The sequence below is a fragment of the Barbatula barbatula genome (assembly GCF_947034865.1).
Source record: "Barbatula barbatula genome assembly, chromosome: 14".
Lineage (NCBI taxonomy): Eukaryota > Metazoa > Chordata > Actinopteri > Cypriniformes > Nemacheilidae > Barbatula > Barbatula barbatula.
Window position 1 is genome coordinate 20473137 of NC_136777.1, and position 25192 is coordinate 20498328.

Here is a 25192-nt window from a genome sequence, read left to right on the forward strand (position 1 = left end):
CTGCGGGGATGATGATGTAGATTGCTCCTCTCGCCATGTCGCAGTGTCTCGGGGTGTGGTAACAGCTCCACAGCCCATAGTGTTGGCTAGTGAGGATGGTTAATCTCAGCTACACGATCCAGTTCGCCAGACACCCGCCCAGGTCTTGGTACACTCTGTTTTACCTCGGTTCGAGGTCGTAAACAGAATGCTAAATTAAAGTCACAATATTTTTTAGATAAAAAAGTAAATCAAAAAAGTAATTTCAAGACTTAGGTCATAATATCTTAACAATTAAGTAATTTAATAGTTTAAGAAATCGCATGAAATAACGTCTGACTTGATGGTTTGGAGGGATGTACAACAAGAAATTCAGTGCACTTTATTAAAAAAGCATCAATGTTCATTCAGGCAGATGAGCAGTATATTCGAGCAATACATTTTAATTGGAAACGTTTTGCCATAAAATAACATTATAAAGACAATGCTTACATGGCCTTATTCTTTAAGACAATAAAACTAGTACAGAGCTTATTAATATAACAATATATACAGGCAAGCAGATGTAGATAAAAATTACTAAAAAGAATAGTTTAAGAATAGTACAATTATGAGTAAAATGATTTTAAGTTGCATGGTTGTTGTAAATATTGTAATATATAAAAACGAAGCAAATGCATTGCGATATTAAAGTCATAATATAAATAAGAATAAGGTAAAATTTAGAATAAAGCATTTTGAGAATAAACTCATAATGCAGTGACCTGATTCTCATAATTTTTAACTATGAGAAAGTATTGACATTAAGTATGTAATGCAGTCTTGTCCAATGCCTGATCAACCCCATTTCACATCACTCCTGTCCAATCAAAGTCCAGTTCTCAGTGACGGTGTCCTGTCCCATTTGCGGACCTGTAGCTATATCATACCGGTCCAGTTTAGAGTTCTTTTCAAATAATTGTGAAATAAAGAACTGGAGAAGCAGTAGATGACTGGATCAAGAGCACTGTTTAGATATGTGAATGCTAAGGACATACTGAACAACTCAGTTGTTAGATTGTAAGCATTGCAATATTTATTTCTATGTGAATTTAACATGAGAACAGTCAGCCCTGTGGCAATGCTGGGGAAAAAACAGAAGACAAAAACCCCAACGATAACCAGAACAGTCCGAATGGCCCTTTGACCCTTTTTATCTCCGTTCAACCTTGGTCGAGAACGTAAGATGCTGGTGATGCGCGCAGAGCAAAAGATCAGGAGCATAAGCGTCACAAAAAACTCAAAAATAAACACAATATAATGCAGGAGGAGACCTGGTGATAGCTTTTCATAATTACTGAAACTTCTGCAACGGGAGTGGTTCTGTCCCGTGCTTAGAAGGTTGTTGGCCAGTAAAGGGATCCTCAGCGCTATCACAGCGGCCCAGATGAAGCAGGCCACCCCGGCTGCTTGTTTTGAGGATATGTAATTGATTTTGTGATGCGGATGGACCACTTTAAAGTAGCGATCAAAAGCCACAGCAGTCATGAACGCAATACTGGCTGAACGGTTCACGGCTAGCATAAATAGATTAATACGACACCAGGCGTCTCCAAATAGCCATGTCTCACCACGTATGAAGTTGTCGATGCGGAAGGGTAGACTCAGGAGGAGCAGGAAGTCGGACAGAATTAGGTTGAAGAGGAATGTGACATTGGTCCTCCAGGATTTCATATATTTGCAAAAATAATACAATGCCATGATATTGCCAGGCAGACCGAGAAACATCTCTATGATGAGCACTGGAGGAAGGACGGATGCCATCAGTTTGTGGGTTGTATTGCATTGTTCTTCAGTAGCGTTTGTTGTCATTGTAGTTTCTGAAAATGTATAGTTATATTACTGTATGTTAATGTATATATGCACAGTAAAAAAGTCTGTTTAGCACTGGGTTAGCACCTAGACATTATTTTTAGACAGCTTTTCTTTTGTTCCGGTAGTGAGAAAAAGAAACACTTAATCCTTTATTTGGGGAAATAAACAAATATCCATACAGTTATGCAAATCATTTGTTCCCCTTCAGTCGGTCTCTCGACGTTGTGAGAGACTGACTGGGGTTTGATCTTGAGAACCTACCTTCTCCGAGATAATTAATTATAAAACGAAAATTGCATGCGCATGCCAGTCTCCGCCCCGTACATACGGGTATAAAGGAAGATGGTGGCGGTCATTCACTCATCGTTTGTTCTTCGTAACCTGTGTGTTTGCTAATGCAACACGCGATACTCGACTTCGAGACCTATTTTAACCTGCTGGATTTATGATGCGGAGCAGCGGACTTGTCCTTTCGGTGGACTTCCCCTGGGTGTTTCGGCAGAAGGCTACAGACCTTAAGAGGTAAGTCCCTCCGGCTACGAGCATGTCTCGTAGCTGTGTCCTTGGATGCGACAGACTCATCCCGGAGTCTGACGGCCATGATACCTGCGTCACTTGCTTGGGGCTCAAGCATGCTGAGGCAGGTTTCACTGATTCGGCATGTCTCGTGTGTGCGGACATGGCAATCAGGGTGTTGCGGTCACGGTTGGCTACGTTCTTTTAGAGCGCTGCCACCACCCCGTCTGCTTCCCAGGCGTCTTCAGCCGCTGTTTCTGCGCGGTTGATCGCTTTGGCGAGCGGCGGGGGTGATTTGGGGACTTCATGCTCGCGGACCATCCATACCCCTTTACGCTCACCTGGTTCGTCCCCTACGAGCGGCAGACGGCCGTCTCGTAGTGGTAAGACTTTCTACAGGGATGATGACTCCATTTCTGTCGCTGCATCGGATAGCTGCCTGCTGGCATCAGATGTGGAAGACTCCTCTGATCTCCTGTCATCAGGCAGGCCCCAAATTTCGGGGCATTCTGTACACCTCGGTGCGAGGAGAGAGTTCCCCCGTGCTTCTGGCGAAGGGTGCGGTCGAACACGTCCCTATAACCGAGATGTCGGCCGGGTTTTACAGCCCGTACTTCATCGTGCCCAAAAAGGGCGGGGGGCTGCGTCCCATTTTGGATCTGCGCCTCCTGAACAAGCACCTGCACAAGCTGCCATTCAGGATGCTGACGCAGAGGCGCATCCTGGGCTCGGTACGTAACCAGGATTGGTTCGTGGCAATTGACCTGAAGGACGCGTACTTTAACTCTCTATTCTCCCCCGACACCGGCCGTTCCTCAAGTTCGCGTTCGAGGGAAGGGCGTATCAGTACAGAGTCCTGCCATTCGGTCTGGCCCTGTCTCCATGGGTTTTTACCAAACTAGTGGAGGCTGCCTTAGCTCCTGTCAGGGAGCAAGGCGTGCGAGTGCTAAACTATCTCGACGACTGGCTTATCTTGGCACACTCGCGAGATGTGTTGCGCACGCACAGGGACCTTGTGCTTCGGCACCTAGATCGTCTAGGTCTTCGGGTCAACCAGGAGAAGAGCAAGCTCTCCCCCGTGCAGAGCACCTCTTACCTCGGTATGGAACTAGACTCTGTCCATAAGTCAGCACGTCTCACCAACGAGCTGAGCTGTCTGAGGTTGATCAGACAGAATCCCTCGACGCCGCTGAAGAACTTTCAGAGGCTCCTGGGGCACATGGCGTCCTCGACAGGGGTAATCCCTCTCGGGTTGATGCACATGCGGCCACTTCTGCACTGGCTACAGTGTCGGGTTCCCTGGACGGCGTGGCACGCCGGCACCAGGCGGATTGCGGTAAAGCCTCAGTGCCTTTCGCACTCTCTTACCCTGGTCAGACTTGACCTTTCTCCGGGCGGGGGTTCCGCTCGGACAGGTTTCGAGGTGTGTCGTAATAACAACAGACGCCTCCCTGCAAGGGTGGGGTGCGGTGTGCAACGAGCACGCAGTATCGGGTCACTGGATGGGTCCCCGACTGTGGTGGCATATCAACTGCCTAGAGTTGCTAGCAGTCCATCTGGCACTGAGGAGGCTCCAGCCCCTCGTGCAGGACAAACACGTGCTAGTCCGATCGGACAGCACGACTGCCGTGGCGTACATCAATCACCAGGGCGGCATACGCTCACGGCAGTTTTCGCAACTCGCCCGATGCCTCCTCCTCTGGAGTCAGCAGGTGACCAAGTCCCTGCGGGCCACGTTTCTTCTGGGCAACCTGAACCAGACAGCCGATGGGCTCTCTCGTCAGGGCAATCCCCGTGGAGAGTGGCGGCTCCATCCCCGCGCAGTTCAGCTCATATGGGAGCGGTTCGGCCAAGCACAGGTGGACCTGTTTGCCTGCCCGAACTCCACCCATTGCCCGCTCTGGTACTCCCTGACCGAGGGTCCCCTCGGCACGGGTGCCTTAGCACACAGCTGGCCGCGGGACAAGCAGAAGTACGCCTTCCCCCAAGTGAGGTCCTGTGCAAGGTCAGGGAAGAGGGGCATCAGGCTCTGGTAGTGGCGCCATACTGGCCCAACCAGACCTGGCTCTCAGATCTGGTAGATCTGACGACGGCCCCCCCAGGCCCATTCCCCTGACGAAGGACCTGCTGTTTGTCACCCCAACCCGGGCCTCTGGAACCTCCATGCCTGGCCCCTGGACGGGACGAAGAGACCTTAAGGGTAGCGGTCCGGGAGACCGTCTTGCAGGCTAGAGCCCCTGCCACTAGGCGGCTGTACGCCTATAAGTGGCGCCGCTTTTCGTCCTGGTGTTCTCCCAGGGAGGAGAAGCCACGGAGTTGCTCAATCGGGTCGGTGCTGGCTTTTCTACAGCAGAGACTTGAGAGTAATCTCTCCCCTTCCAAGTTGAGAGTGTATGTTGCTGCTATTGCCACGCATCACGATCTCGTGGAGGGTAAGTCTCTCGGTCAGCATGACATGGTCACCAGGTTCCTCAGGGGCGCGAGAAGGGTGAATCCACCTCGACCGCGCTCTGTACCTTCTTGGGACCTTAACGTGGTCCTGCAGGGCATTGGTACGGCCCCGTTTGAGCCCCTCAGAGTTGCTAGTCTTCCTCAACTGGATGGGTCCGTCTGCACTCCTGACGGCGCTTGCCTCCATCAAGAGGGTGGGGGACCTACAGGCATTCTCAGTGTCCCAAGGGTGCCTAGAGTTCGGGCCCGGTTACGTGCCCAAGGTTCCCACCACTCCCTTCCGGGACCAGGTGGTGAACCTGCAGGCGCTCCCCTCAGGGGAGGAAGACCCAGCCTCAAATGTGTTGTGTCCAGTACGCGCGCTGCGTCTCTATCTGGACCGCACACGGGTTGTCTGTTACGGAGGACAGCACCCGGGGAGGGCTGTCTCCAAACAGAGATTGTGCACTGGATTGTGGATGCCAGGTGGCATACCAGTCCCAAGATCGCCCATGCCCGCTTGCAGTGAGGGCCCACTCCACTCAGAGTGTGGCCTCCTCGTGGGCACTGGCGCAGGGTGCCTCTCTGGCAGACATCTGCAGTGCTGTGGGTTGGGCTACACCCAGTACCTTCGCGAGATTTTACAATCTCCACGTGGAACCAGTTGCAGCCCATGTCCTTAACGCCCCCGGCGTGTGAGACGGACTCCTGGTTTGGGCGTATGCCTGCGAAAGCGCCTTCTCCCCTCACCAGGTGAGACTAGTGCGCTATTTTAGCCTCCCTACTTTCCCCTCTCGTGGCGAAGTATAGGCATTCCATCCATCACTGAGCATTGGCATTTGGTAACAGACGGAGCGGGGCCGTCTGTCGGAACCAGGTCCAGTATAGGTAGAGTCATCCCTACTCAGGTAGACCCCTGTACTAGGGCTAGTGCCCCATACGTAGTGACTCCCCTCTGGGTCGTCCTGTGTGTTGATTTCCTCACTCCTGATTTCCCAATTGGTTAATCTGTAACCTCCCCGCCGGTGGTAATCCCACCTGGATTTGTCCCCCTACTCGGGCTGACACCTGTTGTCGAATGTTGTTCTCCCCACCGGTGAGACCATGTTAGTGTCTCCACATGTAACCTCCCCTCCGGATAGGATGTGGCCTCCGTAACACACTCTTCAAAGAGGAGAGCAGTGTTTCCCCAGGATTCGGCTACGGACATCTGTCTGTGATGCCGTCAGTACAGGCTTCTCAGTATGACTGGAAGATTACATCTCGCGGTAGCACTCTTGTGACTCACTAGCCTAGTCAGGGTCGCTCCGCTGGAGGTCGTGATATCGGTGCAAGCGCTGTGGCGTTTAGACAGATCCCCAGTCAGTCTCTCAAAACGTCGAGAGACAGACTGAAGGGGAACGTCTCGGTTACGTCTGTAACCTCTGTTCTCTGATGGAGGGAACGAGACGTTGTGTCTTCGTGCCACAACGCTGCGCCAAACCACTGCAGTGACCGGGAGTGCCCTCTCAGGTTCCTCAGTACAAAGGGTAAGTGAATGACTGCCAACATCTTCCTTTATACCCGTATGTACGGGGCGGAGACTGGCGTGCGCGTGCCATTCGCCAAGCCCATTGTCGTTTTATAATTAATTATCTCGGAGAAGGTAGGTTCTCAAGATCAAACCCCAGTCAGTCTCTCACAACGTCTCGTTCCCTCCATCAGGGAACGGAGGTTACAGACGTAACCGAGACGTATTTTAGTATGTTTAAGTAGGGATATACTATGTGAGCTGTAGGTTTTCTATTAGATATTTACTGTCAGATGTGTGTCTGCTATATGTGCTGGCTGCGTATGTGCAACAGAGTTAGTTATTTGTATTAACATAAAATGTTGAAAGTCTGATTCAGTTGTGCAAATTAAATATTGTGATCAGAACCAAAACATTACCATCACTACTGAAAATGTGTGTGTCATGGCCAAACATGGGATGTGGTCAAAGTATATTAAATTTAGAAATCTGTATGATAAATTTCCTTCTTATTAAATTATACATTATTGTGTTTCGGTAGTGACAAAATTTGGGGAGAGAAAGAATTTTCCAAAACTTTCTGAAATTAACTGTGCAATTCCTAGAAATGTGTCCCTTTGATATTATACAATGTGCATACATAAACAAAATATGGGAAAAAGCACTTTTCAAATGTTTTCAACTCTGATTTTTCACCAATTCTGTAGAATTGCCCATATTTACTTGTAACTTTGACTTTTAACATATTGCTAGCATACAGGCTCTCTTAAAGGTATACTCCACCCAATAATCAAGATTCTGTCATGAATTACTTAACTTCAAGTTCCTAACTTCAAAAACCTTAATACATTTCTTTGTTCGAACACAATGCATTTACATTTACATTACATTTGTCTACTACAAGAGAAAAACATTTATAGCCTACAATTTACTAACAACTTGAGGATGATTAATTCATGACAACATTTTCGTTTTCGGTGGAGCGTCCCTTTAACTGAAGAAGGGTGCAAGTAACCCATTAGTGTTGATGAACAATTCACAAAACAGTACATTATACAACAAATTTTATCATCTTATATTAAATTCTAAAATAATTCTAAGATAAAGAGTTGGATTAGATCCAAAATTTTCACTTACCAGAGTAGACTCCGATCTCCTAACTAAGGATATCAAGATGTAGGCAGACTGTGAGAAAACAAGCCTCAACATAAATTAGATTTTCTTGTGGTCTATTTCTTTGCTTTCCAACATTCTTTTTTCCCTTTCTTTCTTTCTTTCTTTCTTTTTTCTTTCTTGCTTCTTGCCTTGTCTCTGATTTGTGTGTGACTGTATAACATAATTCATCCTGTTTTCCAATGTAGATCTTACGCAAGTATGTGACGTGTCTTGTCATGTTAGATTTTTTTTTAATTCCAACGAATTTTAAGTCTTACGAAACCTGTACCCTTACCTTAAATTAACATCTAAACTCCATATGAATGTTAAATATAAACTCATTTGCTTGATCACGTCAGTGTTGAAACACCAAGTTTTCAGTGAGAGCCCACTTTCGGCATTAAAAAAGCTAAGTCATGCCGGGTAGGAGCTGCACGTTTTGCTGGGTGTTGATCTAGTAGTTTTTGGTGGCCTGTTTTGTTTGTGTAAAACATTAAAAAGAATAGTTCAAGTAGTACATTTATAATGCATTTGTATTTTCAACATGCTTATTCGAAGTGCAATTAATATATCCTGAATTGAATTTGAATACATTTGTAAAATGCGTACTAGAAGAACACTTTAAAAAAATGCACTATACACAAGCATACTTTCAGTGTTAAATATATGCTTAATTACAAATATAATAAATAAAAGAAAGCGTACTTTTGTAACACTTCAGAGAATTTACTTGCATCATATTTATATATGACAGACACAAAATGTGTACTTTTCATTGACTTTATTGGTTTGCTACAATTATAAGAACAATATATGGTTTATTTTTCTTTTCAACAACAAAATGAATTTTTGAGCTATTGAAATATCACGCATTAAAAACATACTGCATATCATAAAAATATTCCCATTCTTCCCCACAACAGTATAAACATCAGATACACTGTACAACAAAAAAGAAATCTTAAAATGTACAAGTTACATAGTCTACACATGAATGGCCGAAAGAAAAAATCTTGCGCTTTGTTTTAAACTTGTTTTGCCCCTGTTGTCGCCTTGGTAACATTGTCTACTTAGCCCGAACATACGATTCAACATCACATCTGATTCAGTGCAACTTTCTGCAACAGCGTAACATTTTGACTGCCAATGTCTTTATGAATTCAATCATGGAAGAAACTACCGAATCTTGCCACAACACCCATGGCCTTACATGATTTTTTTAAATTAGTGAAAAGAACGAGTCTTTATTTTTAAGTGCCCTCTCTGAGTGAAAAGAATGAGAGAGGATGAATACACCTGTCTCATTTATCAGGAATGAAGATGGGCTAGATACTTACATAACCAACAGTCTGCTTTCAAGAATTAAAGTTGGAGAAACGTCTAATTACTTAGCGAGAATGTGCTGTAATACGGTTCAGTGAATCCACTTAGATCAGTACACATTTGTTTTTACGATCCTTTTGTTCCATTGCAAGTTTAAGTTTAAATAAAAACTTGGATTACTGTTACAAATAAATGTTAAACTGAAACTGCCTGCTCACAAGTCCTGTTATTTAATTTAGTTCTAAAGGAAATTGTTTGGCTTCAAGGTTTTGGCCTTATGAAAATTTAAATAGACATCAGTGTCTGTCTGACTAATGAATGTAATTTTATTAATAGATTGGTGTGCCAAGAGTGACATTAGAATTTTCACATAGACTGAGTTAAGCAAGAGTCTTGTGACAAAAATGAGAATAGGACATTATAGCCATAAAAACAAATCATACTTGGATACTTGAGTACATTTGAAAGCAAATACTTTTGTACTTTTACTCAAGTGAAAGTTTAATGGCAGCACTTCTACTTTTACTTGCAGTAGCGGTTTAAGGCACAGGCGAACCGGGCAGTCGCCTGGGCGGCATTTTTTCATGTCACATGGGGGGCGGCACCGGCACGAGCAGTAAAAAAAACTCAGGGCCGCCGCGAAGCAGTTTTTTTATTATCTATCATTCCTTAATTGTGTGGGGAATCGGCAAATTGCCGCCCTTGCATGCCAAGAAGGTGCCGTGTGTGTGAAGGGGAAAGGGGAACGGCGCACGCAGGGGATAGTTCACATCTGGGTGTTCACACCGAACGCGAATGAAGCGTTAAACGTGAGTGATGTACATGTTAAGTCAATTCAAAGACGCGATGACCTACTCGCGGTGCGATTCGCGCGAATGAGGCGATTGAGCGTAGAAAAATCTGAACTTTGGCGAATATTCGCGCTGCCACGAATTTTCTCTTTCACTTATGTTGTTATAAAAAATATGACAGTTTGTCATCAATTTGTGTGTGTGTTTTATTTGTATTTATAATTTTTCGGGGAGGGGGCGCTCAAAGGTGGTCTCGCCTGGGGTGCAATTCAATGTAGAACGGCCACTGTTTACTTGAGTAATATTTTACCTTGGGTATATCTACTTTTACTCAAGTACATGGTTTGTGTACTTCATCCACCACAGCACACTGCATAAATAGTGTTTGACACTTTAACCCAGGGGTGTCAAACTCATTTTAGGGTAAGGGCCGGATGAAGAGAAAAGTGACAATGTGCGGGCCGAATCACCTTTTTTAAACCATATTGCACCAAATTACAAATGAATTAGCAAAAAAACTAGAAAGACATACTGTTCTGTAAAAGGTGCATTTAATAAATCCTCAGAACGGTTCAATAACACTCTTATTCCTCTTTGAAAAAACTATTTTGTTTGGTAAAGGCAATCAAAACCCTTTCCTTTGAATATGAATATTTTTTGTCAGATACTTTTTAAACTAGTAATGACAAAAATGCAACAGACTCTATTTGTGTACAGACGGTCACATTAAATATGAACCATACAAGCTATACAATATAATTCACTAATAGGAAAAACTGCCTTAACATATTTAACAATTAGTACAGTAGTACAACTTCACTTTGGATATGAACATTAAATATATAGCCTACTAGAAATTCCCTTTAACAACAAAAGATCTAGATCGCATCTGCATTATGATTTTAATTCCTGACATCTCTTTTCTTCAACCACATCAATCTCATGATGTCATTTAGCTGTCTGTTTGTGAGTCGAGAGCGCAGGTTGGACTTGTTAATGTTCATTACCGATTCTTGATGAATTCTCCCTCTGAAAACGGCTTTGATCCCGCTGCGATTTCGTTGGCAATCAAATAGCGTTACAGCTTCATCAGTCTCTGTTCTTTTTGTGAACATTGACTGCTTTTTTCCGAGGCTAAAGTTAAATTATTGACTTTTAGAAGTTGTCCAGTGTATTTATCATATTTCTCTGCGTATATCTCATAGTGCCGTTTAATATTCTACTCGTTTTGCACAGCCACGGCTTGTGAGCAGATTAAACATACCGGCCTACCGTTGAACTCACAGAAGAAATACGTCTTCTTCCGTCAGTTTTCTTTATTTGGACATTTTAAAATCACTAGTCCTTGCCGCACAACTTAGCCGACTTTGTTTTCGAAATGTAGGCGGCGCTTTAGAATGCGCATGCTTGTTAGGGGTTCCGGCAGAAGCCCAATTAAATGATCAATGATAAAATAAAAAATTTAATAAAACAAAACATAATATGGCAGCGAAAACCTGATTGTATTAATAAACTTTAAATTAATTAAAATAATAATAAACTTTCAAATTATTTCATATTTGTATTGTTTTTCAAATCTTCCCTCGGGCCGTATTGGACGCCTTATCGGGCCGGATACGGCCCGCGGGCCGTATGTTTGACACCCCTGCTTTAACCTCATGGATAAACTTGGAAAAGGTCTGAATCCCTACAAAACTGTCTTCCAGACCTACAAGGTCCCTTCACCAAAACACAACTTATTTGTTCATTACAACTTTTAGGATTAAATGCCACAAAATTCAGAATCTTGCATAATGTGCCATCAGCTAATTCTACAAGAGAGTTGTTTCTTTTTTGAAGCCTTGTTAAGTCTCTGTGTGATAAAGTACAGCGTCAATAAGAAAACGATCACAATAAAGGCCTTGCTGTACCCTGATACCAAAAAGATCCTCTATAGCAAAACGTACTGGATTGTCACTGAATGAGGATTACCAAAAACCATAACTTTCTCTGACAGTTGTGCTGATTTAACTGTTTCTTGCATATTATAGAATGTCTTTGGCATTCTTCGTGTACTTGTCAGCCTTGGTTGTAAGGTCTCTCCATTTGAGGAATCTCTTGACTATCTGTTGTTGGACTTGTGTGATTCCATTAAAAAACTTCAAGAGGGTGCCATTCAAAAGAAAAGGTGGATGTAGCAAACAAAGGTCACCAGTTTCTCACACTTGCAGAAATGTGTGTCAATAAAGTGCACATTAAATGTCATATTTTCCTTGCCATACAACTTCTGAAATTCCCTAACACATTTCTTTAGTGCGTTCTCTACACATCAACCTCAACCATTGATATCTTTTCCTGAAGCAGAGAATAAATACCAAAAACAATAAGGAACAGATGGTTCCAATATTTCTTGGAAAGAACGCCACAAAGCAATGGTAAAGCATAGAACAGATTTTGTGCCAATGTACCATGGTTTGTCACGATCAGTCAAATCCAGCCATAATGTCATTAGCTGCAGTGTTATTCCTAGGCAAACACTTTGCTGGTTTTCAGGTAAAAACCCATTAACCATCTGAAAGTTAGCTAGTTTCATTAAAGGAGAGGGACCTTTCACTCCCATTACAGGCTGCTGAGGAGTTGCAGCCATAGCATGTTGAAAATGCTCTGATTCGCATCTGAGAGAAGGTTCAGGACATGTGTAAGAGTATGATCTCCCACCTTTATGATAGCAAAAGTCACAACCATACAGTATATGCCATTCAATTGTTTTCAGTTTCGAATTCGGGGACGAGCCATTGCATCTGAGCTACAGATCAGGGCATGCACCTTAGATGAATGTTGCTGGTTCTGTGTGTCTGTCATTTTGCTCCAGTTCTTGACGCTCATCAACAAATGGAGTTGGTCCGTGTATCATCTGATCATTTGATTATTCCATTCAAAAGAACAACCGGAAAAAGAAAAACACAGCCGATATTTCGTTTTTCCGTTTTACTGTATGCGCAAAAACAAATAAAAAAATATATTTTTTTATTATTTCAGCTTGAAACGGGAATTCCAATAAAAAAAAGGAACAAAAAACAAATAACGATGTGTGTTATTATTACGAGAAATGGGCGTCAGGGGAGGAAACTCTGAAATCTCTATCCGAAGATTACTTGCCAAATGTAATCTTAGGAGAAAAGGATACACCTCTGATTCAGACCTTGAACTTGCAGTCTCCCGAGCAGCTAATGAGGTATGTATAATTTGCAAATGACAACAACACTGAGTGGAGAAAAAATAAACATACTGTGTGCGCGTGCCATTGATTAGATATATACATGTTTTAGACATAATATAGTGTGTGGCAGGCTACCTTTCATCAGTTGGGGTACATGCAGGGGAAGTCAGAATTGGACGTGTTCTGCGAGCAGCCCATGCCCCATACCATGAAGAACGGCGTCAGGTATGTTTAAATAAGTAGGGTTACAATTGGGATTATGTTTGTCATGTACATGTCTGCCTAAAGCCTATGCTTTATCTGTAGGGTATACGTAACTTTAACCCAACCCCATATAATGCAGAGTATATGGGACACAAGTTACACATGGACCAAAATGAAAAATTGGTCATGTTTGGAGCAACTCATGTGATTGCTGTGGATGGATACAGCAAGAAAATAGTTTCAAATGCAACAATGCCTGTAAAAAACAATTTAGTCATCTATGAAGTGGTGTACAGGTAAGTGTAATTTATAATTATAGTATCTGAGAGTATGTTTAAATTAATTGTAATACCAAAAGCATGTCGTTATTGTTCATTATGTAGACCTGCAGTTATACATTATGGAATGTGGGATCAGCTTCGAGTGGATCATGGCAAAGAGTTTTACCTCTCCTTGTACATGCAAGAGAGGCTGTCAGAATACAGATACAACCTGCAAAGAGAGCCGTATCTCCAAACCCAGTCAACAAGGGTAATACTAGTCATCTACAAGCCATCAGTCTGCATTACACTGGTGCTTCAAAGTAGTGTATTAAAGTATATTAATCCAATAACTCTCGTTTAAGTACACATTTTCTTGCTTTTTTGAGGTGTACCCCAGTATAAACATGCTCTACTACTTTGCTGCATTGCAGGGCCTGTATTCACAAAACATTTTAAGGCTCAAAGTAACTCCTAATTTAGTGATTAGGAAAAACATTTTACAAATAAAATGCATGTCAGTACTAATTGTAGGATTCCAAAATCGCTTCTCTCTGAGTATTTCACAAAGTGTTTTACTTCTACAATCACAGCTCCAAATCTGTGAAAAGTTAGGGGTAGTCAGGAGAAGTCACTAAGACCAATTCGCAAACATCAGTGAACTTTATGACATCACCCTTTACAACAAAATCAAACCCACTCTTTGATATTGCTCTTAATAGCGTTGTGAATAGGTTTTAAAATTAAACTTTTAACTCATAACTTTTATTTCTGTTTAGAACTAGTGTTACGATAAACCATTTTGTGAAAACATGCCCAGCATCCACAGCATTACTTTATTTTCTCTAGTTTACCCATGTCTTTTTTGTTTAATTTTTTAACAGAATCACACAGTGGAAAGGATGTGGCCAGAAATCAACAACCGGGTAAATTACCCACTAAAGGAAGCCCTGGTGCAGCTACAAAACCAGGAAGCAATAGATATGGAGGACAACCTAATGAGGTTCTGCACATCCAGCCTAACCTGCCACATGTGCCAGATTGGCATTAACAGATTTGTGAATTCATGGAATGCTCACAGGATTCCAGGTATGCTACACATCCCATATAATGTATTTACAGTAACTGGTTTTATACAGTTTTAACATGTTTTTGTTGTTAAAGGAAAGGGGATACCAAATTACCTCACAGGGTCTGGAACACTAAGAAAAATCACAACACATCTTCTACCAGATGCAACAGTAGCAGCTGACATGTATGACAGGGACATGGGATCATCCCTTACCAGAACATCTTCATCCGGAAGTGATCCTTTTCTTTCTGAGGTTGACAGAGTGAGAGCAGAACAGCACTTCGCACAATATTACCCTGATCTTTTTGTTGTTTTTGATAGTGCTGTGAATTACAACCATGGTCCATTCAAGGATGCTTTGATCTACCTAATGGATGTAACAAGGAGGTGTTGCTAAATGTGTAATATATAATAAGAAAGCTCTGTGTAAATGCAACTTTAAGTGTCAACTGTCCATCTTAATACTAATTAAAGAAATTCCATTCCAATGCCGTTGTTTGCTTTCATCATGTCTATATTACACAGGAAAACATATTTTTGCTGAATTTAGGAAACAAAACAGACAAAATTGTAAACAAACTGGTAATGAACTTTATATTATTATTTTCGAAAAACAACAGCAGCAAATACATTTGAAACTAATGTGGCATTTCACAGACGAGCCTGTCATAACATGTTACCAAATTTCTAACGTTTTTAGTACAATACAATGAACAACACATTTTCTCAACTTAAAAGTTTCTGTGATCTTGTAACAACAATACAAACAACATTTTGCCTTTACATATCACACAACACCAAAAAGGCTTTGTGGAAATAATAACTCCAGCAATAATACATTTAATCTCTTTGTGCTAGTTCTTTAACTACATTTATTATTTCGGAAAGGCCAGTGACCCTGTGAATCTTACTGGAAAAATCATCCTCTCGACACTTCAGGCACAATGATGAGTTCTGCTGCCACAAAGTAGTGCAGGATCTACATCCCACCAAGCTCTCACAGCATGCTGCATATACAGGATCTTCCATAATTTCTGTCAGTGTGGAAAAAAATAACACAGTTCTGAAAGTGCATGACAAAACAGCTAAATTTGATTTTTTTAAAGTTGATAAAAGATTTTAAAAAGCTGTGCTCTGATCAACAGCTATTTTAGAAAGAGTAAATCAAGATCTTTCTAGATCACAAACATCAATGTCATTCCCTACGTGCTATCACACTATCATGGTTAACACACATACTGGTAAAAAAGTATTGCTTGATCGCACTGTAAGTCACTGTAAGACAGAACAAAAAGTGCCTGTCAAAAGTAAACATAAATATTTGTTTATCTATTCAAGGACAAAACTAACCTCTGCAAACCAGACAGGTAAAGGCAGCTCTCACATTACTGGACTGTTCTTCAGTGAGTGCTAATGTGGTCTTCCTGTTTTGATGGACAATGTCAGAGAGTTCCTGGAAAGCAGAAGTCACTCTAGTTAAACTCTGAGCAGCCAAAACAACCTCCTCAATTTTTTCGAACACACTGTCCAGTCCACCCTCATCATCTCTGCGTCTAGGAAACATGAAAATATTAATTGTTAAAAAAGATACCAAATAACTAGGAATGTACATGCTGTGGGAATGGTAAAGACACATGAAGGTGTCTGGACAAACTGTGAATTCACTGAGAGTGATGAATGTCACTCTTTAACTCACTTTCATTAAGTCTGTTTCAATATGTTATATTAGACCAATTTTTTTATTTTAAATGCTGCATCCTTCAGATGTCGCATTCGAAGGCTACATATAAGATGAGATGGCCACGATGTATTAGATTAGATTCAAATTTAATGACAATAAAGTTGAATTTAATACATTCATCATCATGGTCATCTCATTTCAGCTTATCTTAAATAAAACATATGACATATGCAGCCTACAATTTTGACCTCCATAGGACGCAGCCTTTTAAATGAGACAATGCTCATGTTAAGCCTTTTATGGTGACTGATATGAAAATAAAAACAGTGAGGAGGGGTAACAGAAACCTCTTGCAACTTACGAGATTCTTCGCTTCTTCTGTTGCATAGCCTGGAAGTCAACCTCTGGTACAGCCATGATTTTTCTCAAGTTCTGCTTCCAATAAAAGGAGCCTAAATGATTTCCACAAATGTAAAGTATCTGAATGAGATGTAATTCTTAAAGTGACAGTTCATGCAAAGATGAAATTTGTGTCATCATTTACTTATCTTCTTGTCATTTTAAACCTGTATAACTTTCTCTTTCCCCAGAACAAACTTTAAGACTGACACATGAATACGAATAGGTAGTTGACAGATTAATATGCAAATGTATCCTATCGTATGACATATAAAAAATATATAAATTGAAAATAAATCTCTCTATTTTATATTATGAATATATTTATAATATTAAATAATGTATTATTAACAGTTTGTTTTCTAAATTTTGCTATGGCTATTTGCATAGGACATATATTTATCTAAAATAGAAGCAAAAGTAGCGCATTGATTGTGTCTGTAGAAATGTGGGTACATCTATTGTGTTTCCGCTTTCATTGACCTTTCCTTGTATTAATATTTGTATGTGCTTCTTATTTTTACTTTATTGTTTGTCTATTCTGGCCTTGTCAAGCACTTTGGTCAACACTGGTTGTTTTTAAATGTGCTATATAAATACAATTTGTATTGTATTGTATTGTAAGTTGATGCATCAATTTAAAGCCCACGATATATTTAAAGACTAATGGTTACCTAGAAACAGTCTGACAAGGTAAATTAAAGAAAGCACCTCTTGTCCTTTCTGAGTCCAAAATTTCAACTCCATTGTGATCTGTCAGAATCAGTTGGGCATTGCTTCCTATGGCTTCCCTTACTTTGGCAGTTATACTGGGGACAGTTGCTTCCTGCTCTGTGAATCTTCCAACCACCATTCTGCTGTTCACAGGCTTACCGGCTTGTAACTCTCCCAGGTTGACTGTCCTGAAGTTAATAATAATTTCACTTAGGGTCATTCATAACGATAATACAAGAGTACATTTAAAACATTTAACTTTTATTGCCAGGGGCAAGTCAATAAAATAAATAGATTATGTTGTAAAGTACTTCAGAGACTGGGCCCTGGGTTGCACTGAGGTACTAGCTACGCTTGCTGACCTGGCAAAACGATACTGGCTGCTTGAGGAAGGTGCATTAGGTGGCCCTAAAGCAGGGACATTAACAACACTTGCATTGGGTGCAGCCCCAGATCCATGTACTTCGTAGTGGGCCTGGTCCCTGAGATCCAAAGAACTGAAGTGGCCATCCTCTCTGGGGAACACTGCCACATTATTATGGTCAAAAACAGTAATGCAAACAAAAACTGCATAGTTTAAATAATTCCCTAGATAGACATAGGTACATGACTACAATCATTTGGCAGTTTACTGGGTTAATTTAGCTAAACTATTGTAACGTACAGTAGTTATAGTGCAAATGACTATATAAAAACCTCACAGTTTCAACACAAACTGAACATCTTTTATGAATTTACATAAAGCAACACTGTAATTTAAGCTGGGGGTGTAGTGCTGAAAAATGACTTCCCAATTATGACTCGCCATATCCAATAGCATTAGATGATAGGATTTAGCTAGTTAGGATTAGCTAGTACCCCAGCCGTTTCAACGAGGGGAGTTGTAGTCAAAATTCGGGAGCCTAATGAACTGGTTAACTTCCGATTTACACATTTGCTGCTGCCAAAAGGAGCTGTGGCTACTTTACTGTACACTTGAATGTCACATTAAAAGTAATAACGTTAATGTTAACAAACTTCGACTGTAAAGTATTGTATGTAAACGTTAATAAGGAATTGTTTAATATTAGCTGAAATATTTTTGAAATATTTTCAACCGTCATGTTCTCTTCTTTCGGTGTGACTCTAGTGGGAGTGAACAGCACAAACGCATCCATTTCCATTAAGATATTAAGCTTTGCAGTTCGCATGCACTTGATCACGGCAGACGGCTGTACATTGCACGTGCAAAGCGTTCGCGCGCAAAAGATTATGGGAAATTATTCCAAAATGAAATGTTTAAAAACAGAGTCGTTATTTGGTTTTTGTTCATTTATTTATTGGAGACTAAAGTGCAGAACATAGTTAATACAGTTAAGTAGAACAAATACAATAAAGAAAGTAAATACAAATAAAATAAAATAAATTAAGTGAAGGCATTACAATCCTTAAGGCATGTCAAAGTTGTTCACAGGGGCGCCGCCAGGAATTTTGGGCCCCATGACCAAAAAATCGAATTGGTCCCCCTCGGTGCAGCTGTTGGCACCACATCTCTAGGACCTAACTGTCCAATCAAAAGCTTTAAATAACTCTAATCAAAGGCTTGCAACTGTCTTGCTTCTTGTAGTTCAATACTAGTAGTAGCAAAATATTTATTGCTGGTGATCTGTAAATGCAAGTCTACATACAGTATGCAGTTCACTATTTGATGCAAGATTAAAAGCCACCATAAAAATGTCCATTCTTAATGTATTTTTATTGTAAAAATATTGATAGATTTAAAAAAAGAAAAAACCTAAATATATATTAACTTTTTAATCATAATAAATTAACATCATCATGTCAAAACAATGAAAACAGATTATTTTTTAACTTAACTGCACATATATGCCAACAACAAAATAAAGTTGACGTGTAAAACGGAATTTCCACATCAGGGTTATTATAGAGCTACAAAAAAGATCAAGTGATCACTAAATCATTTATCGTTTGGAATATGGTCATAACAAAACTAACAGTACCAGTGTGACATCAAATTAAAAGGTAAGTTAACATGGTACAAATAAGAACAATGGAAATATATACCAATAAATGACACTAACACTACAGAACATTGACCCAAATTACCTATAGCTCTGTATTATCATCACTTGATTACATACATTAGATATGATAGATTTGTGTGTGTGTGTGTGTGTGTGTGTGTGTGTGCAAGCTTCTCAAATAAATTGCCCTTCATGATGGGAATAATAAGGTCTGTATCTATAGATGTCATTTAAAAGCCAAAATTCTGATTATTTTAATATTGTCTGTAATTTACATGCAGGTTGAGGTGAGCTACTCATTGTTTCTAAATGCATCTAATACAGACATTTTTTTTATGTCATAATGGTCATTATGTGAGAAAATAATTTGTGTTTGATTTCTGTCATTAATAAATATTCCACTTTCTTTTTTGTTATGGTAAAGTCATTAACACAGTATTGCTCAACTTCTTCGCTGGGTGCAGTTATGGGGAGACTGGGGTGCTGCTGACTCATCTGTTGTTAAGTCTGCTAAAATGGCCATGGACAATTATTTAATATGAATATCTTGCTAAACGTTTACCTGGACTGATTAAATGTTGATGAAGTGTAGGCTGACACTAGCCTGCAGCTAGCTAGCCTATTTAACTATGGACAACAGGTTAATACCACTCAGACTGAATGCTACACACCTTTCTTGGTGAAAAACTGGGTTACAGATTGACACCCTTTCTTTTGTCTTTGCTCTCTCAATTTTGTTTCTTTTTCTTTTTTGAAAACCAGATTTTTTACTGCGCAACATAGAGGTCTCTGTTTCTGACCGAACCATTTCATGCAGACACAGGGGGGTGCTCGGTCAATATGGATGTTTACTTTTTGGTCCATTGGGGATATTTAACTTTTATTGCCAAAATAAGTCAAATAAAAGACATCATTCATTTTATTATTATTTTAAATATACTAAATGATGATTAGTTATATGGTCTATAATATAATTAAAAATTAATTATTTTTTATCTATTTGTTGGGGCCCCTTTTCAGTCAGGGGCCCTTGGAATTGTCCTAACTTTTCCCCCCTAATGGCGCCCATGGTTGTTCACATTCATATATATTCTTAATAAATATTCTTAAAATAAAGTTACATGGAAGCTTAACAAATTATAATAACAAATATTGTAATACACCTTCACATAGAGAGTAAATATTATCACTGGAATCTTTCAGGAGTTTCAAAGAAGCAAAGTGATCACTCAATTCAATTTTAAACACCACTAAGGAAGGATTTTTATTTTGCCATTTACATTTATGGATATGTTCGTCCATCCTCGGAATGCTGCTGCTGCTGCTGCTGCTGTTCTTCTTCGCGCGACTTCCCCCCCAAACTACTTCGCGGGAAAATCACGCCCTGAAGCCGATTCTAAAGATTTTATTGGTCGTGTGAATCACAGTACTGATTGCCTACACCAAACACTGATCCCTAAACCTACCCGTCGTTGTAAGCCTAACCAATGACATTTGCTGCAGGGCGGGATTTCCCCTTAACTGTTTCGCGCCCAGTGTTTTTTTATAGAAATATTAAAAATAAGGGAGAAATACAGGAAAATGTTTAAACGGGATGATAGCGGGATAGCAAGGTAAAATACGAGACTTTCCCGGGCAAAACAGGATACTTGACAGGTATGCACTGAATGGGCCATAGCTGACACTTTGAGCTCTTGAAAACTGGTAAACCATCACAGTTCCACAAGAAACTCACATCCTCATTACGAATTTTTCCAGCCCTGACTATCTTTTCTTACTCCATTCCTGAATTTATGTCATTTATAATGCCATCAGTTGACATTTTCTCTCAAGTATTCTTGGGACTTTCCAGAATGTCCTTAATTAGGCTAGATCATTTTAAAATCAGAAAATATGACCCGTTTTTTTAATGTGTCTGCATCAAACATCATGTGACATACAGAGCATGGAATGAGGCGGGAACTGGCGAACGTAAAATACTTTTAATTAAAGAAACAAGCAATAAAACACAACATAAAGTCCAAGCCTGGTCCTCTCTCACTGACGGTCCGGTCGCTCGTCCTCTTATGCTCCCAATCTCCTCCGTGATACAAGACCAGTGTGCGTACAGCTGTCGCTCGTTATCACGTTTGTACACCTAGTAAAAAAACTAAAAATACACTTTTAAACTTAAAAACTTAAAAATGTTCCCCTTTAATCTTAATATAATTTAAACCCTCAAAGCACTATAGAAAAAAACACAGTTGCCAGTACCTGCAGCACCGCTTTCAAGATCAAACAGCCCAACCTTACTGACGGTCTACGAGTCTGTGATGCGTGTGTCTGCATTATACATAATACGTCATTGTGTGCAACCCTGACAAAATGATTACGGACATTTTTTTCTTTAAAAAAACTATTTAAAAAGAAATAAATTGTAGGGCAATGAAAGGAGTATATATAAACTGTTTATATTTTTTATTATATTACTTATTTTCTTTGTTTAATGTAGAACAACTATTAGCTATGAGGTGCATTTCGAACAAAGTTTTTTCCTTGATTACACCATCTAAAGCTAAATATTGTCAAACAGAATACGGAAATAAATGGCTGTGTCCACATTTGTTTATAATTGTATGTATGTTTAACCTTTGCATGCATTAAATGTAAAACAAAAAGTACAAAACATCGTGCATTTATATATGACTGATTTTACTCTAAACAAACATGGCATAATGTAAATACGTTTTCACAGAACAAGAATATGTGAATAACTAAAATTTGACCAAAATGTCTGATAGAACCTTATAATTCTAAGGCGACGATTTGTCTGCATTAACTTCTTGACTGTCTACACCAACGGTTGCTTTACAACCAACCATGGGCGTACAACAGTAGGGGGGGACAAAAAAGCTATTTTTTTAAGGGGACACAAATAATAAAGTCAAAACTGTATAAATATATGTGAACACAGAGATATGCCTTGCTTTCATTATTGTAGCATGGAGACGGCATCGTTATCATATTTTTTAAGTTTCTTTGGATCAATGAAAAAGCATTTTTTTCTTCAAAACTATTTATTTAAATGTTTTTTAGTTGTTAAGAATCAAGCCATCAACATACAACAACATCTTAATGCTTATTTATTTACTTATTTATACTTAATGCCAGAGGGGAACTGGAATCCCCTGGTTAGGCCTGGTTTCCTTCCAATGGAGTTTTGGGTTCCTCGCCAACGTTTGCATACTGTTTTATACTGTTTGCCTGGCCGGGGGGGCTGCTAGAATGTTATAGTCTTATTTAATTAACACTGCATATAGGAATTTATTGTGTGTCTGATATTTGACCTGTGTTTTGACTTCCATAACCTTTTATGTTTTGCTTATAGTCAATGTTTTCTTGTATAGCTGCTTTGTAACAATGAAAATTGTAAAAAGCGCTATATAAATAAAGCTGACTTGACTTGACTTGACTTGACTTGACTTGACCTTGACTTGACCTTGACTTGACCTTGACCTTGACTTTGACTTGTAAAATTGACAGATCCTACTGTTAATTGGTGAGCCTGTGATGGAGCCACAACTCCAAAAACATTAAAGGGATAGTTCACAGAAAAATCCTGTCATTTACTCACCAAATCTTTATAAATGTCTTTGTTCTGATGAACAGAGAGAAGGATATTTGGACAAATGTTTGTAACCAAATAGTTTAGGACCCCACTGATTGATTTGTTTTTGTTCTGTTGAACACAAAAAGTGATATTTTGAAGAATGTAGCAGAGGAAAGAGTTCTGGGGCACTTTTAACTACCATTGTCATTTTTACCGCAATGTTAGTCAATGAGGTCCAAGAAATGTTTGGTTACAAGCATTCTTCCAAATACTCTGTGTTAACCAAACAAGAAATGTATACAGATTTGTAGAAACTGAGTAATCACAGAATTGTATTTTATTGGTGAATTATCCCTTTAATAAAAGTGGTCCTGCTCTCCCTGTCCCTCAATAATTTCTGTTTCCTTTGCCTGGGATTGATACTGTGACATTTTTTTTCTATATAAGAACCCATTCTTATGAACCTTTTGTACTTTGGGTTTAGGTGAACTGAAAAATGATCTTATGTCCACTTTGTGTTAGGTTTATAGGTTTACCATGCAGACTTACAGTCATATTATATAATCATCGAACCATAACGCAACACGATAACTTAATCTCCAATTGCGATAGCAAAAATAATCAGTATTCAAATAATCAGTATTTTAACAGAAAACATAAGTTGCCCCACATATCACAAGTTATTTACTCACGAAAACTTCTGTCATCTCCGTCTCTTCTGACTGACTCGTCATCACCCAAAAGGAGGAGGGTTTAAGAGTTTTAGCATCCAATCACATTACAGTTCGCCAGTTTAAATATACACACCCTACCTTATACATGCATTACGAACGATAACTTAATGCACATTGTGCAGTGTGCACAGAAACATAACGGAACAAAATGAAAAACCTTTTACACGTATTTAAAAATGATCCCGCGGCGTGGTTTTTTTCAGGGCGACCGTTAGAACGTATCACTTTAATATTTTCATGGCCTTTTTTCTTTTTTATTCAATATATATAAAACTTGTAAACTATGTCATGAAACATCTGATATTCTGATTGTCAAATATATGTATATGAATGTGTTTTGTTGTTTAAACACTTTTATAATGATTGCGTTAGTTGAGCTAACAGTTATACGGGCGCCGCAATGTTTGCCGCGATTCAGGAGGATCAGTTGTACAGTTTTCACAACTAATTTATTAATAAATCAGCACCAACTACATTAAATATAATCAGCTCATTTAAAGCTAATAACTTAATAGTGTTCAACATCAACAACCACATGAGCTGAGCCATAGCGTGTCTACTCTGTATAGCGTAATAAGATGAATGGGGAAAGCTGGCAGTGGGCCAAACCACTGTTAGGCAGGGGAGGGGAAACTCAACAGTTTCTAAACTTAAAACGCGTTCATTGCGTTTGTATTTTTTCTGTTTACACAATTATTTTAGGTAAACATAAATATATATTTTTAACAATAGACAGTGAGATTTAAAAAAATATTTTTGGGGGACAACCCTCGGATGGGGGGGATGTGTCCCCTGCATACCACCAGGATTTACATCCCATGCAACCAACCTATTTTAAATATTGAAAAAATAATCACTCTATGTTTTAAGCGGAAGGCTCTTTCATCATCTCGTGTTTCCAGGACTTAAGGGTTGAAAATCATTTTCAGTTAAATAGGATGAGAGAGGCAAGTAAATAAGTGTGAGGAAAACCTGTTCGTGCAGTTATACGAAAGTAGCAATTTTTTTACTTCTGGACATGACAGTGCTTGTTTGCTTTTGGCTGACACTTATGACATTTTGTACTTACTTTTGGCGCTTAAAAATGATCTTATGTCAGTTTTTGATTTCTCTATCATTTGTCTGGCCAGCAACACAAAGCAAAAGTTGTTTAAATATGAATTAGGTTCATAGGTTCACAACTCTGCCATATGCATGACATGGAGATAAGTATTGAGATGTCCCATTCCAAGGAACAGATTAGACTACTTCAGTCATGCATTCAGTCTCAAGGCAGTTTGTAGTATTTGCAGGAAATTTTGAAACAATTGGTTCGTGTTCATGGATACAAATTTCCCCATTTATTCGTGTCACTCAGCACAACTTCCAATACACAGACCACATGTGTATGTATATTAATAACCTGAAATCAAAGCAAAGGCTAATTTTGATAAAAAACAAAAAATGTATGAGCTGGGAAAGAATGAGAAATGGCTACTCTAACCCTGCCCCTAACCTGACAGGGGCAAAGTCAAATCATAATAAAACGTCCAAATGTGATCATATTTACACTTGTGTCATTTTGTGACATTGACACAAATCCCTGTGAGACTGTACTGTGTACCACATGTAATGATATTCTAGAGAACTGTGTGCTTCTAATTTTATAGCAACAAGTGACAGCATTAAACAAACGACCAAACATTAACATGCATCTGTCACGATTCTGCCTCATCATGTCATGTCATCTCTCACGATTGATGTCATCATGTCATGTAA

At 39.7% G+C, this 25192-nt stretch overlaps 1 protein-coding gene across 1 annotated transcript; it reads right to left on the bottom strand.

Annotated features, from left to right (window-relative positions):
• Nucleotides 1–335: 335 nt before the first annotated feature.
• On the bottom strand, nt 336–1782 carry LOC306903394 (hydroxycarboxylic acid receptor 2-like; the record flags this gene model as incomplete). The annotated part of the gene is made up of 1 exon (XM_079472516.1): nt 336–1782. The coding sequence occupies one exon, from the start codon at nt 1780–1782 to the stop codon at nt 898–900; it is 885 nt and encodes a 294-aa protein (XP_079328642.1). The 3' UTR covers nt 336–897.
• Between the last annotated feature and the right edge of the window lie 23410 nt (nt 1783–25192).